The sequence below is a fragment of the Montipora capricornis genome, chromosome 8 (genome assembly GCF_036669925.1).
Source record: "Montipora capricornis isolate CH-2021 chromosome 8, ASM3666992v2, whole genome shotgun sequence".
NCBI lineage: Eukaryota > Metazoa > Cnidaria > Anthozoa > Scleractinia > Acroporidae > Montipora > Montipora capricornis.
The window spans coordinates 42,352,365-42,367,364 of NC_090890.1; the positions used below are offsets into that span (position 1 = coordinate 42,352,365).

The following is a 15,000-nucleotide window of genomic DNA, read 5'->3' on the forward strand; positions in this document are numbered from 1 at the left end:
CAAAGGCGTAACTCCTTACTTGATGGCATTTTGATGGGTGGTGTTCACACCAGTGCCAGAAGAACTTTCATCAGCACTTTGGGCCTGTTTATCCAGGGTGCGAAACTTTGCCATGGCACTCACATTTCCAGCAGCTTCCTTCTTTTTAGGAACATCAAGCTTCTGCACCAAAGAGAGATTATCACTTCCATCATGCTTGAACAAGATTGGCACATAATCATAACCTACAAAATAATAGGAAAATTACACAATCCTTTCTTGAAGCTCCAAGATTTCGCCAGTTTTACTTGCTGTCATCTTCAGTACAATCCACTTGATTTTGTGAGGTGATTTTCAAAGCAATCTTCTATCTATTTTTTCCTTTTTTTCTTTGTACTTTTAACTTCAGTTCATGCACTATTAAATAACTTTTCTCCCAAATTTTAATTGGTAAATTCCTTTAGATGTTTTTTTTGTTTTTTTATACAGGATAGGAGTCTCCAAAAGCATTTTGTTTTGGACTGTTTGTAATTAAGATGAAACTTTTTGTCAAAAACAACTTTTACAGAAATTACCAGCAGTGACAATGCTGTTCTCGCTGACCCAAACACAATCCATGAATGGCAAGAAATCTCCCTTGATGGTAACCAGCTTGTTGTCGTTAGCAGCGTTCACTACACTGATGCTTGAGTCATGACCAACCCACGCAAGCTTATTCCCTGATGCAGAGAAACTAACACCATGTACCCAACCACCTGTAAAGAACATACATTAAAATTTTACCATTAATCTTATAAAATATGTATTTTAAGCATCAGGCCATGCAGTACAACATGATCTGCAGTAGTTTAATGTCAATGTCTCTTTTAGCTCAGTGGTAGCGTGTCCAAACATAATATTGGAGTCACTGTCTCCAAGGGCCAGTTATTTGAACTACATGCTGTACATGTAAGTCAAAATTAAAACTTGGTTTTAAAAAATCATTTTACCTCCAGAATATTTCGAAGTCAGTTCCTTCAAGTAGATAAATACTTATTATTACCGGTAGATGTTTTGGTATGTAGTATGGCTGAGTATTTTTATGAGTTGTGCTGTATTTTGATGAACCCCCTAGGGCGAGTCAAAATACAAACAATGAGTAGAAATACTCAGTGATACCACACACAACATCTAATAAGCTATTTATTGTCCACCTTTTTCACAACAAATTTTTAGCAAGTGAATTATTGTAAACAACCCAAGAACGTGTGACATATTTGTGTGCTTTGAGGGGCAAACGTTCATCTTCCTTTAAAGATTTTTGGAAAAAAAAATCTGAAGTCGAAGCAACAAAAGCTGTAAACAGAGCCTAAACATCATTCCTGTTCAAATCCTTTTCGGCAGCCATAATTTGATCAGCTGTTAACTGACTTTGAAAGAAGTACGATTTGCAATTCTGTAACCAACAGGGTGTCCAGTGGCATGGTTGCTCAAAAAAATAGGAAAATAGGATTTCAGGATTGAGAAAATAGGAAAAATAGGAAACTCTGTAGTAAAAAATAGGAAAAAAATAGGAAAATCAATAGTACTTTCGTCGACAAAGATAGCCTCCTTTCTCTTTTTCTCGGCTTCTTCTTCATCCAGCTGCTGTCTATGATGCAGATCGCAGATCGCACAGCAGTTAGAAGACCATCTGTCCGGGCAATTTTTTCTGGTCTCAGGTTTTCAGGATCATAAAACTTCACAGCATCTTTCACAGATCTAAGGCCAACAATGGTCCTCTCTCCAAGAAGTGTCCTTTCTTGTGTCACAATGCGGGCATTCACTGACAGACTTTGTTCTGACTCAGCATTTGTTTGCGCAAGAATAAGACCTGATTTTACTACTTTTGGAAGAGCGACATATCAAGGCTCGGTCCCATTAAGAGACTTGAGATTGAATACTTCTTGCCAAAAATGGTCAACGCGTTTCTCTTTGTGTAACTGCTCAACATCTTCATCGACAGCATAAACTCGCCATTCATCTTGAACAATGCTGACATCCAACTGAGGCTGCAATTTTTTAGCTAGTCTTGCAATTGCCTTCACACTACTTGCTTTTCTCTCTTAATAGGATTGAGACATCCTAATGCTTTTAAGACAGTGTTCTGAAGAGGGAGATGAGACTGTAGATATGTAACGGATGTGCTATAAAATGTGCGGATGCCAAGGTATATAGACTTTCTACAATCTGGGTTGATCTGGGCTAAAGCCTTCTTGGTGGCCTCTCCTATTCCAATGTCAGCATCGGGCAGCTGACTGTTTGCACTGCAGTCAATACTGACTAGATCACTTTCAAAGTTCTTCTCATATGCATCTTTCTTTAGGAATCTATTAGAACATCAGAATCAACATACTACTTGCTTTATGATAAATCTCACTATAAAACACATTCAACTATAATTCCTTTTTCAATTTTATTACAAATTTTGGCTTCACCAGCTAAAAAATAGGAAAAATAGGAGGTTTTGGTTAAAAAATAGGAGAAAATAGGAATGGGCTCAAAAAATAGGAATAAAATAGGAACTGGACACCCTGAACCAATCAGTGCGAGGCTCCAAGACCTCTATTGTTTTTCGGCTAATCAGAGTAAAGTCCAGATTCTGGACTAAGGGCAGATAGGTATCAGGCATACTCTTGTGCACCCTGTCTCATCGCAAGTTATCATATTCTAGGATTAGCTAACATGAACATTTAATTGGAACATGGTTTTGTAATGCCCAACTCTGTTTAAATGATCCCCCCACAAGTTCAATATCTGTTTGAGAGATTCCTTATACAGCTGTAGTCCTTTGAAGGCTACATGGCAGCAATCTTGCTGATAAACGATTCAATTCTCTCAAAATTTCTATATCCTAAATGAATATAATGTACGCATAACAGTTTTTCCACCATCTAAAATGGCACATTGTCAACAAGATTGTAGAAAAGGGTGGTCACCTCTTCCATTACTAAACTCTGATAAACAAGTTCCAAAACTGGACTTCTTGCCCCAGATAGTGTCAGTATTGCTTTTCCCATCAACTTCCTTCACAAAAGCAGAGAACACTCTGTTGAAAGAAAAAAGAACCCATTAAAACAACAACATAGCATCATTACTTTCTTTGTCATGAAGAATTGGTGCATGATGATAATTTTTGCTGGTAAAACAAAATAATTTTGAGTACCTGGTCTTGAAATCAGAAGAGCCAGCTGCCAACAGCAAGTTGTTGGGATGCCAATCCAGACTGAAAAAAAGTAAAGTACAAAGAAAAATATTACCACATATAAATTGGTCAATGAATAATATAAACTTCCTAATCTAACAGATAAACTTTTTCCCCATCCTTCAAACAACCTTCCTAAAACACAATCTTACGGACAATATAAAATTATGTTTTGTTAAAATATGGCAATAGTAATCTTGTTACATGAAGGTTGTTTAATTTTTAGCTTTCGTAATTCAAAGCCAAAAAAAAAGCACATTACCAATCTGAGTAGATAATGAAATATAGAGAAAAGCCTTGATGATTAATAATAATTAATAACCATGAAGCACATGTACATGTGCAAAGCTTACCACAACACAGTTGAGCGTATTGGCTTCTTAATATGTTTGCTCACCCACCTTGGGACATCAACCAGAATAATACATTATTAACAAATACAATGAAATACATGTACTGCAGAGATAAAAGGGAAGATGCATATCCATATCATCACCAAAAACAGACTTACCAGTCATTCTCCTTTTCAAAGTAACACACAGAAATCAGGCGAGCACTGCTTCCCACAGCAAACTTGTCCTCTAGGGACCAACAATATTATGATGGATATTAATTAACATGTTGCATTCTTAATAAGCAAGACTGCAATACTAAGAAATTAAACAAGTTAAAATGGTGGGAAATAATTATTTCTAAAAACGATAAATTACTATTAATAAAAATCAAATTTCTCATTAAACGTGAACAGTTAATTATGGCCATCATTTTTACCTTTGGGAGACCAACAGACACAAGTTGCAGCACGATTGATACGCAAGATAACAAGCATTGGCTTCCAGTGACCATCTTGCAAATTCCAAACATAAGCATTCCTATCCTGAATGGAAAATGTTTTGTAAAAAAGATACAATATAACACAATAATATTATTCCTCCTCAGGTCACTTGAAGTCCATCCTTAACAACACTTTCATACCACAGAACTACAGGCCCTATACAGCATGACCTATACAATCTATTGCATTGCCTGCATTATAAAATATGAAGTCTAGTATTATTATTGCTATCACTATCATAATATGCTGAGGAAACTAAGCGAGTCAAATTTCTATAATTTTATCATGGATTTGCCAACTTACTTGCCTCCATGGACAAAACTATTCAAGCACATAAGAATACCACAATGGCAAAAATGGTGTCCAGACAGTATAAGCTTTAAATGGAAGAACACTTGGTGAAATGTTATTTTAACTTTGTTTCTTCAAGAGAAGTTAAACTTACAGCTCCACAAGTCACAAGCCGGTTGCTACTTGGAGCCCATGCCATACCAGTAACACGCTGTCCATGCTACAGAAAAACAAACAGCAATGACGATAAACATTAAGAAAAAGACTTGAAGAACACTTTTAAAAGAGTGATGCTTATTTAGTGCTTCGTGTGTTACAGCCCTCTCAAGGGAAACCACCAGCTTCCTGGCTGATTCTGAGTGCAGGATAGAAACCAGAAAACCCAGGGAAAAACCCTTGGAGAGAATAATTATTATATGAAAGTCGTCAACAATGGACCTATGGCAACAGCCAGGATATGATCCTGTTTATATTGGTGGAGCCATTTTGGTATTCCCAGTGGTTAACTACTGGACTTAAATATTCAGTGAACAAATGATAACATCAAGTATTCCTTTAACATTCAAATGAGTCCCCAATGTTTTGCTGTTGGTCACATTCCCAGCTTAATTTTTTCCCAAATTACTTTATCATCTAACTGATTGGAATAAACAATTAACTTATTATAAATATAAATTTGCATCATGTGGATTTTGATTACCATAAAAACTCGTGTATAAACCGCATCGTTTTGCCAAGATATTGGGCCCAAAATAGTAGGTGCAGCCTATATACGAGACCATTGCTTTCAGAGGGAGTAAACTGGCTGGTATGGGGTGACAAATAAAACTAAGGGCACTTTCCTTTTGTCAAAACTGGCTGACCCAGACCTGTCAGTTTGCAAAGAAAATACAACAATTTAAAGGAAAACTTGCCTGATAAACCCTCGCATTCTTCTGGAGGAGAATAAACACTCCCTTACAAGTGCTCCGTTCTTTTGAATGTTGTTTTTTTAAATCTGTTTACACTTCAAATCAAAACTAACTACCTCGGACAAACCTACAACAAATAACCCTTTTTAGTAACAGACCCAATTCTCACTCATGCACATTTTTCCTTGAATTACGCGTTGAAATCTGTCCATCACAACTGTCACCTTCCCCAATATACCTCTGCCCCACCAACATAAAGCATTGCTGAAAGAATCTCCCCCCTCCACTTAAAAAAAAAAAAAAAAAAGAGTCAAAGAATCACCCGCACTCTCTTACGTACCGTTACTTCTAGCACATATAGATAAATTGACTGTGAGTCATGTGAACATGTCTTTGCGTAGTTTAAATACTGCTAAATCGTGACTTACTCACCTCGGTCAAAACAAATCCTTTGTCCCATTTAGCCCCCACCTTCTTGTGAATATGGACAGTGTTGTCATTTGGGGAAAAGGCAAGCTCTGAATAAAGGGAATATTTCTTCTTAAAAAGACAAGTAGTAAGATTCTGTATACTTGGAGGGCTTGTTTGTTTGTTTGTTTACAAGTTATTTATTTGTTTGAGCAGGTTGAAGTTTTGGCAGCTATTCAGCTGTTTGGGCCCGGTTGTTCAAAAGCCGATTAACGCTAATACCAGGTTAAGAATTAACCAAGTAGTTTATTTCTCTACTCCCAAATGCTTTTCAACGCTGATAGTCGGCAAAACTTTACATTAGAATAAGTTAATCTTGAAAAACAGAAATAAGGAAAAGAAACTCTCATCAAAAAGTTGAAAACATAAAACAAAAGTTTACGCTAATCCTGGATTAAGTTAATCGTCTTTCGAACAACCGGGCCCTGATGTGGACCTGCTATACCCACCCACCCATATACTCACAGAGGGCAGCCACAACACAGGGAATTTCATCCCCTACTCTACGTCCTACAAGGAAATAATGAACATGGAAGATATTTGTGAGACCGGGGCCTACGGTTTATAGTCCTTATCCAAGAAGACTTGAAAGTCTGACCATTTGCGGATGTAATTACAAAGGCAGCACTTTCTCCTCAGTTAGTTAAAGACCCTGAGTGTTGGTCCGGCCGGAGTGAACATTACATACATGTAGCAGCTAGATGAAACGGAAGTGAAAATATCTAAGCGTAAAACTTACGGCTGTAGTCCTTGTTCAATGCAAAACAAGTAATTGATCTTATTGACAGCTCGTAAACTTCTTTTCCTGCCATCTCCTAACTCAGTTTGTTTCAATTCTTGACGTTATCGTCAAAAACAACGCTTCCCAGGGAAAATTGCTGCGGACTCTGGGCAGTCTACACAGCAAAATGGCGCCTCAGCAGGAGAGGCGTGGCTATTTGGGTTTATGCAAGTGTATCGTTAATTGGTGGATAGAAAAAATGTTGACCAATTAAAACTAATGTAACTCTACCTCTTTTTATGGCTCACCCGCTGGTCATAATACACGTGCATTCACGGGTCGGGTTACTTACTTCCGTGACCTTGGAATCCTCACTGGTGTTACAAAGATGGCTCATGCTAATGTCATACCTTGGAAGTATATTGACGCTTCTCGAGTAAAGCAAGTTCTTAAATACGAAGATCTTATACCTGTCATCGAAGAGGCTTTGAAGAATTTTTCTGCTCGAGAAAAAGGGGGAATTGTTCAGCCTGTGCGCGCAACAGTTGAAGTGGAAGACCGTGGGTAGCTACAGTTATCGTTCATAATAAAAATAGGAATAATAATTTTCTATTTTAAAATGGGATAGTAATGCATCAGTCAATGTAAACCGCCCCCCACCCCCCTTCCCTCCCCATTGCAGGGAATTGGAATTTGCAGTCTGTGAAACAGAGAAAATAGGCCCCCTCCAGGGAAATATTTTTGGTCCAATGCCCCTGCCCTTGGAAAGAACGTCATGTTAAAACATGAAAGTAATGTTCAAATTTAATGCTCTGTACAAATCACCATTCTTTCAATGGCAAATTTTGTTAAACAGCACTCTTCTCTTGTTGTACATTGGTGCAGGGGTGGTGCAGTGGTGAAAGTTAGATTCCCATAGTCAGCATCATATGTGGGTTGAGTTTGTTGGTTCTCTACTCTGCAGCGGGAAGTTTTTCTCCTGGTACTCCTGTTTTCCCCTCTCAACAAAAACCACCATTTGACTTGATTTGTGTTAATTGTTGATTTCAGTGTACAGTGTCTCCAATTAGTGCTCTATTGATAGAACAACTAGACACTTAAATAATGTTCCTTTATTTTGTTCTCAATGCGTGAGTGGGTGGAATTCTGAAAATCCTGCAATCTGATTGGCTCTGGGAGCGGGCAGAATTTTTCTATCTTGCCTGCCAACCCAGGCGGAATGCTAGCCCTGGTTGCGTGAGCTTGTGTACGAGGCCAGGGGGTGGGGATTTACTTTTACTGGCACATAAGAATCAAATTTAGTCGAATAAGTGGAATTCACTGTTGTCTGAGTATTTCGCAGGTCTGTCCCTACCCCACAATCTATCCGTAGGTTTGTAGCTCAGTTAGTTTACTACCGGTACCATTTTCTGGGGAAAAAATGGGGGCTGGGTGGGAAGGGATGGTGTAATAATTATGCAAATGTTGGTGGATGAAAAAAAGAAAAGAAATAATGTGAAATCCATTGTCTTTGTCCACCAACAAATCGCCATGATGAAATTACTGAAAACCACCCATTTTGAAAAAAAAAGATGTGGCTGTTTTTTCAGCTGCACTTATGACAAAGTAGCCTTGGAACACAGACCTATTTCCGGCGGTCATTTCTCTCCTCAGAAATATGTCTGCATTTGCGGGCTAATGACAAAGTGGGTCATTAATTAAGATAAACAGAGTCAAAGATAGCAATTTATGCTTTTGAAAGCATATTTATTTGGAACTCCGAATCCACACAATTTAGTTTTTGAGCTTCAGGACAACTGATATTAAAATCGTTTTGTCCAAGAGATTTCATTGCAAGAATAAGTACATTCAACTTGTATCTGAAAGATTATCAGAGGTTTCAGGAACAAAGGAATTAATTTTATGGGATGGTAGCAATCAAGTGATTGTCATTCATTTTTATAGGTTTCTTATGGCCATGCCAGCTTATTCAGCAAATGATGATGCCCTTGCAGTTAAGTTGCTCACAGGATATCCAGAGAATGAGAAACAAGATCTTCCATCATTAATTTCCAATATTTTGGTCTTTAATCCAAGTACTGGTGTACCACAAGCAGTATGTTCCTGATTTGCTACTTGTTTAGTGTATTTTCTTAGACATCAACTCCTTGAGACATAAAATCTGGATAAGGTCTCATCATCTTACCACCTGCCCATCCCAAGATTTCACACCCCTCTCTTTACCCATTGACACCTGGAAGTGAGAATTGACAGATTTTACTCTGTCTAACGCCACAAGATTTTACTCTATCTAATGCCAGACAATTTTATTCATCATCTGGGGACATCGTAGTTAAGGCACCTAAGGAATGAATGGGTTAACCAGTCAAAAAGTTACGTCCGCTCCATTTAACCCATTGACTCCTGGGAGTGCTCAAGATTTAACTCTGTCTAATGCCAGACGATTTTACTCATCAACTGGGGGCACCGTATGGTGCCTGAGGGTTCAGTGGGTTAAGCAAATACCACACTGCCACAGCTCTTTGACATCCTCTAATTTCATTGGCCCAGTATATAGGATGCAGCTCTATAGCTATTGTGTTCAGGATTAGGCCCCATTGTTGCCAATTTGTATATGTTTTTTGCATGTATTGTTTTCTGACCCAATTGTGAGAGCCATTGAAAAGGCTGCATCCTAACCCCTCCCAAGAGGAAGAAGGAAATTCATGTAGAACTTGGTATTTTATTCATACCCTTTGATTGATGGAATGAATTTTCAATCACATTATCTTTGGAAAGGAAATGGAAAGTGCATGCTTAGCAGAAATAGTGAATTATGAATTTTAAAAAAACCACAGTAATCAGTTTGAGTTCTGGAAAAGCCTAATGGAATAAAGTCTTAGCTACAGCAGAGCAAGATTCAAAGTAATTTATTCTCTCTGAAAGTTTAATGACCTGTAAGACAGAACGATGGTTTCACGGTAGACTTCTAGATGATTCAAGTGAGTTGACATCCTCAGTGCTTGAGCTTAGCGGTAGTCTGCTAGTCCTGGACTAGTACAAAATGCTTCTAGACTAGTAGAAACCTAGAGCCACAAGTCACAGGACTAGTAACAATTTGGTAAAAATATTAGTAAAATATGAAAACAAAAAAAACACTTAATGTTGGAAATCTCGTTCGACTCGTCCTCGCAATATTCCGATAATAACAATCGCGAGAAATGATAGACCGAGGCGAGGTCTGAGATGAGATGACCAAATAAGGCCGAGGCAAGGACTAGGCACTAATAAGGCTGCCATATTGCAGCCAAGTCTCTCCCTCAATTGAAGGATTATTCTTCATTGTCAATTTATTATCGTTCATTTTGGACACTGGAAGCTTGATAGAGATCATGGTAAATGAACGTATTTCATTTAAAAGCAGAACCCCTTTGTCTGGACTCGAAGCTGGGAACGTGTAGTTAATAACCCCTTCACTTAACCACTAGACTACCACATCACTAACTGCGAGGATGTCATTTTTAATTAATGTCAATAATTTTTTCTTCCAAAAGTGCCGCTGTAAACGTGTATTAACACCCGCTAAGAAGCAAGCTTACACAGTGAAAAATGTCGGTTACCAAACTTCAAGAGAAAGCTAACCATTTTAAAATCAAGCTTTAGACTTAACCATTATTCAGCAATGATTTTATATATATACTAATTAGTTTTGGTAAATAATCGGCACATTTTCTAGTCAGTTGATCTTTAGTGGTTAAGTGGATAAAAACAGTTCCTTCAAAGTGGGTGCTCCGGGTTCAAATCCTGTCCAGGGGCTAGTTTTACTTTTTTTCTTTTTATTTGCTACCACAAGTCCTGGGACAGAGTGATCAAAATGGAGGATAATACTTTATTTAAGGCAAAGTGACAATAAAGGATAATCCTTCATTTGAGGAAGAGATCGTGTTGCATATTGCCCCCATTCCATGCTGTGTTGTGTTGATCCACGTGTTTGTTATCGTGGAGGGACTGGAAGCCTATTTTTCTTGTGCAGGCGGCAGCGAGTATCCAAACAAACGCCACAAAGAAAGGCAGAGATGACACAGAAAACTAACTCTTGAATTGTGGGATGCCAGTCACTCTTCTCTGACTTATTTCTTTTGGGTATACTATTGTGAAGTCTCGTCAAAGAAATTGGTTGTAAAATTTAATATTGGCATTATGCTGCAGTCAGGAAGGACTACCACAGATTTACTCAGGACTAGTATATTTTCAACGCAACAAGTCCCAGGACCAGTGATTAAAAAAGTTAAGGTCGAATACTGATCATGCTTGCATTTTCTAGGCTTTTTAATCACCTTTAGTATGGTTGCTATTTTAATTCTGGCTGGATGTATCTGAAGGTGAAACAGTTTTATTACTGGTTGGCTTTCAGTCCGTGCTTCAAGATTTTCTGTAGTTAGCAAATTATCATTTAAATGCAAGTGCTTGGCTGGTTCCTTTTGCAGTTTGGGGGTGGAGGACTGGGGCTTAGTGTCTGAAAATTTTTAAAAAATGTTCAAGTATTGTATGGAAGCAATGAAAATTCAGTCATGTTCATGTTGTTTTCCGGGGAAATATTTTCTTGAGGTGAATTCATGCCTCTCATCTCTGATATTTACATTAAAAATGTAGGCCTCAGGGGATTTCTGTTTTGTCTTTTGAATAATTCATACTTTTGAATTTTTAAGATCATGGATGGAATTGTTATTACAGAAATGAGGACTGCCGCTGCTTCAGCTGTTGCTACCAAGGTAGTGTTTATCACATGGATTTTGTGCAGCATGTGGGAAGAAAATAGAGATACCTTATCCACAGAGATGCCAACCTATGGAGATCTAAAATCTGGAGATTTTTTCCTTCCGGTCTCCCCATCTCTCCCCCTCGATCAACATACCCACTCCCCTCCCCTCCTCTCCTCCCAAAAACGCACCCACCCATCCCCCAGCAGCTCCTTCAGAATACAAGAATATTCTGCCGCCATTGTGAATTTGCTGGAAAATCGGAGATCCAATCAAACAATCGGTTATATGGTTATGATAGCTAAAGAAAGCCATTTTGTTTAGTCTATTAATGTGTGTTTGAAACTCAGAGATGAAGAAATGCATTAAGAAACAATGAAACTAGTTAGAAAAAATCGATTTTTTTAACTTGGGGATGCAATTTGAGTCTAGAATGGAGAAACGCCTGTGAAAGGTTCAGAGTCGTTTTTATCAGGGAGATTTAATGACCCGTACGGGAGAACGGAAGATTTGTTCCGTATCCGGGAGACTCCCTGATAATCCGGGAGAGTTGGCACGTATGTATCCACCTCATGTTGTTGAATTTCTTCAATTTTCAGTACCTGGCTCCCCAGGATGCCCAAGTGCTGTGTATCCTGGGATCTGGTGCCCAGGCCAGGAGTCATGCAGAAGCCCTAAAGTATATTAGGCCATTCACAGAGGTACAAAAATGTAGAGCATCTTTTGAACACAATTTGATGCTTTATTTCCATGTGATATCACAATAACTGTGATCCTAAAAAGACTGTTGAGTTGTCACTGAGTAATCATGGTCATGACCGCTGTATTCATAAACCGCTGACGTGGAGAAATTTCTATTTTGGTGATCACTTCAATGGGAATGGACAGACTTGTATGCAAACAGTGCAAAGTGGATTTAGACTCAAATCATAGCAATCACTTAGCCCTTTTTTTTTCATGATCACAGTAAATTCACAAAATTATAATAATACTTTATTTATGCAATGCGATTTTCCAACAATGAGCAAGAATGCACTTTACAATGTACGATAAAATTACACTAGATATACTTTAAGAAAAATGACATTTACATTTACATATTAATCAAATAAGTACAATGTTATGTCTAATATTGTGGAATGTTGAATCAATAAAATCAAAAAAAATTTCCACATTTGAGGTGAAACTGTTGGGAAGGACCTAAATCTTATTTGCAGAGCTTATATTAAACATAGACAAGGCCATTACCATTTATTGTGTTCATTTATGTTAGACTAGGGTGTGGAGTAGAACTTATGCCAATGCACAAAAGTTTGCAGACGAGATTGATGCAAAAGCTTGCACTACAGTGGAAGAGGCTGCAGTAGGAGCGGATGTCATAGTAACTGTTACCTTGGCAACCAACCCTATTCTTTGTGGGAAGTGGGTCAAACCTGGGGCTTTGATAAATTGTAAGTTTCAATGAGACTCTTGCATCAGGTCAAGTTTTTTTGCATCTTTTATTAAGCATGAGTGCTCTGTTATCCCGTAGCTGTCGGTGCCGCTCGCCCAACAACCCGAGAACTTGATGATGAGCTAATGGTTGCGAGTTTTATAGTAGCAGACAGCATTGAAGCAGCTCTAAAGGAAGCGGGAGATGTTGTTCTTTCTAAGGTAAGTGATTTTAATCGTGCCGAAACCACAGAAAATATTGTGAACTGTCGTAACAATGCATTATGGCTTTGGCTCTTCATTTAGTGCAGACGTGAAATGTTAGGGTTTGTGTAAGATTTTCTGCTGTTGTGCATAACTTTATTTTTGTATGTAATATGTTGAGTCAGATTTTTGCTGCAATTATTGGCTCTTGCATAGCATGCACAATTTGTTATAGTTATGGAGGATTGTTCATTCTTTGTTCAAGGCGACCGTTTCTGGTGAAATTGGAGATGTGATCATAGGGAAACTTTCCGTTCCTGAAGGAAAAACAAAAATCTTTAAATCTCTAGGTGAGTTGATAACAAAGGAAAAGATGACACTGGAACACAGGATGCTCTTTTCCAAATGACGTCTGTAATTAGATCACGAAAAATAAATCCAAATTTTGTCTTTTATTATATTTCTCAGTCAGACCTGTCTCTCCGCTGGGAACTAAACTTTATTGTTATGCAAAATGTGCAAAAAAAAATTGTATTGTATTGCCAACCAACATGGCCGCATTATCACGTGGGTGAAACCAAGAATTCGTTCTCTTTCAGATTTTTAGGCATGCAACTCATTTGTGGCAGTTGAACGTTTCGCTTGACTTCAACTAGTTTTCTTTCACGCGCCCCCTATTACCTCAGAGATATAATAAATATCTTACTAACCTCGTTTTCTCGGTCCGTACTGTAAGTTACGGATTATCGTTTTTTACGGAACCCTTTGATTTATGGCCTGCGCTCTTCTTGCTTGGGCCATAAACTCGGTCCGTAACTTGACCTCGGACTCGGTTAGTAAAAAGGATGTGCTAAGTGCTGATAAACTCTGCATGCGCATTTTGAACTTATTTCGCTTATTTTGCAAAAGGAATAATTTTAAGAATAGCTTTTACATGAAATGATGGGAAAGGTGTAATGCGCCCGTGGGCCGTGCGCCCGTCCGCTAGCGGGGGGTCCAAATCCGCTGTGACACCCCCCTTGGAGGGTGGCAGTCTGTAGATGGTGTTGGTCCCAGTACCTATCATTTGCACGTTTGCACAAGGCGTCAGTTGCGCTGCCTGATAACTTGCAGCTCTCTGGGGGAAACGAGACACAAGAACGAGCAGACAGCCTGAGACCGTTGCCTCAATTTAAGACAACGAAAGCAAATACAATAGAAGAGGATCTTATTGTGACACCCAAAAAGTGCGTAGCGTGATGATACTGTATATTAAGTGCTGATAAACTCTGCATTTTGAACTTATTTCGCTTTTTTTGCAAAACGGGTGAAAGAACAACAGTCCTTGGCAGGATTCGAACCTACGACCTCCGTAGCACCAGTCGGATGCTCTACCCATTTGACTACTTAAGACTTATTCTGGGGAGTTGGATCGTTTATCTACATTGTAGGTCCTGAATGGACAATGTGTCAGTCCCATTTCTCTTCAGGCTACGCCCATTGCCCCAGCAGTCCCGATCCACTGAGAGTCTGGAACAGGCTAGCGGGCTGTACAAAATCACACGCCTTTAAATATATGAAATGGTGGAAGGTATGATGGATGGGTAGAGCATCCGATCAGTGTTACGGAGGTCGTAGCTTCGAGTAAAAGCAGTCTGTCGAATTCATGTGCTTTGATAACTTATACAGCCAAAAGCAATTCCAGTTAAAAATAAGCTTCACATGAAGAACCGCAAGTGAAAGGAGGTAGTCAATCAGTTGGCTAATTACAAAGCGTGGTGGGTTGGCGAATGAATGAAAACACCTAAAGGGCGAGAGGCACTAAAAATCTATTCACTTTGAATTTTGACATTGCAGAAAACCAGCAATTCTTTTTTTTAATTTTTTTTTCCAGGGATGGCTGTGGAAGATGTTGTGTCATCCAAGTTGGTCCTCAGTAAAATTAAGGAATAGTATCTCGTCATTTATGAGCTACCGTAATCATAACCATTACAATTTTCTCAAATTTGATTTGTGCATTAACTGCTTTATTTTTCTTCAAGTATTGTGTAGGGTTGTAATCGGACAGTTGGCTGTAATCGGACACCTGTAATAGGACAGTTACATCAGCCAATCATATTAAGTGCACTCAGCTTGATCCACCAATCACAGAATAACCAATAACCATAGCGACCCCACCAAACTGGGGGGTTTTCCAAAACTGACGAATTTATAACATT

The 15,000-nt window shown here is 38.6% G+C and overlaps 2 protein-coding genes across 4 annotated transcripts in view; one reads left to right on the top strand and one right to left on the bottom strand.

Moving 5' to 3' along the window:
* The window catches only part of LOC138059567 (actin-related protein 2/3 complex subunit 1A-A-like), a 9,507-nt gene extending 2,892 nt beyond the window's left edge, over window positions 1–6,615 (bottom strand). The window contains exons 1-10 of the mRNA XM_068905205.1: window positions 6,447–6,615; window positions 5,672–5,757; window positions 4,483–4,548; window positions 3,974–4,079; window positions 3,714–3,783; window positions 3,556–3,603; window positions 3,164–3,223; window positions 2,937–3,046; window positions 555–734; window positions 20–224 (exon numbers count right to left, since the gene is read on the bottom strand). Coding sequence (XP_068761306.1) covers window positions 20–224; window positions 555–734; window positions 2,937–3,046; window positions 3,164–3,223; window positions 3,556–3,603; window positions 3,714–3,783; window positions 3,974–4,079; window positions 4,483–4,548; window positions 5,672–5,757; window positions 6,447–6,519 — 1,004 coding nt within the window. The 5' untranslated portion in view covers window positions 6,520–6,615. The remainder of the gene's footprint in view (window positions 1–19; window positions 225–554; window positions 735–2,936; window positions 3,047–3,163; window positions 3,224–3,555; window positions 3,604–3,713; window positions 3,784–3,973; window positions 4,080–4,482; window positions 4,549–5,671; window positions 5,758–6,446) is intronic.
* The window catches only part of LOC138059355 (ketimine reductase mu-crystallin-like), a 44,395-nt gene that overhangs the window by 28,833 nt on the left and 562 nt on the right, over window positions 1–15,000 (top strand). For 2 of the 3 annotated variants that reach the window (XM_068904946.1, XM_068904945.1), the window contains exons 3-8: window positions 11,117–11,179; window positions 11,767–11,868; window positions 12,441–12,618; window positions 12,699–12,820; window positions 13,068–13,152; window positions 14,676–15,000. The exon at window positions 14,676–15,000 is cut by the window's right edge and continues 562 nt beyond it. In XM_068904946.1, the coding sequence (XP_068761047.1) occupies window positions 11,117–11,179; window positions 11,767–11,868; window positions 12,441–12,618; window positions 12,699–12,820; window positions 13,068–13,152; window positions 14,676–14,734 (609 nt within the window). In that variant the 3' untranslated portion in view covers window positions 14,735–15,000. Of the gene's footprint in view, window positions 1–6,780; window positions 6,993–8,372; window positions 8,524–11,116; window positions 11,180–11,766; window positions 11,869–12,440; window positions 12,619–12,698; window positions 12,821–13,067; window positions 13,153–14,675 lie in introns of those variants that run through there. The other variant, XM_068904944.1, reaches the window with a different exon arrangement.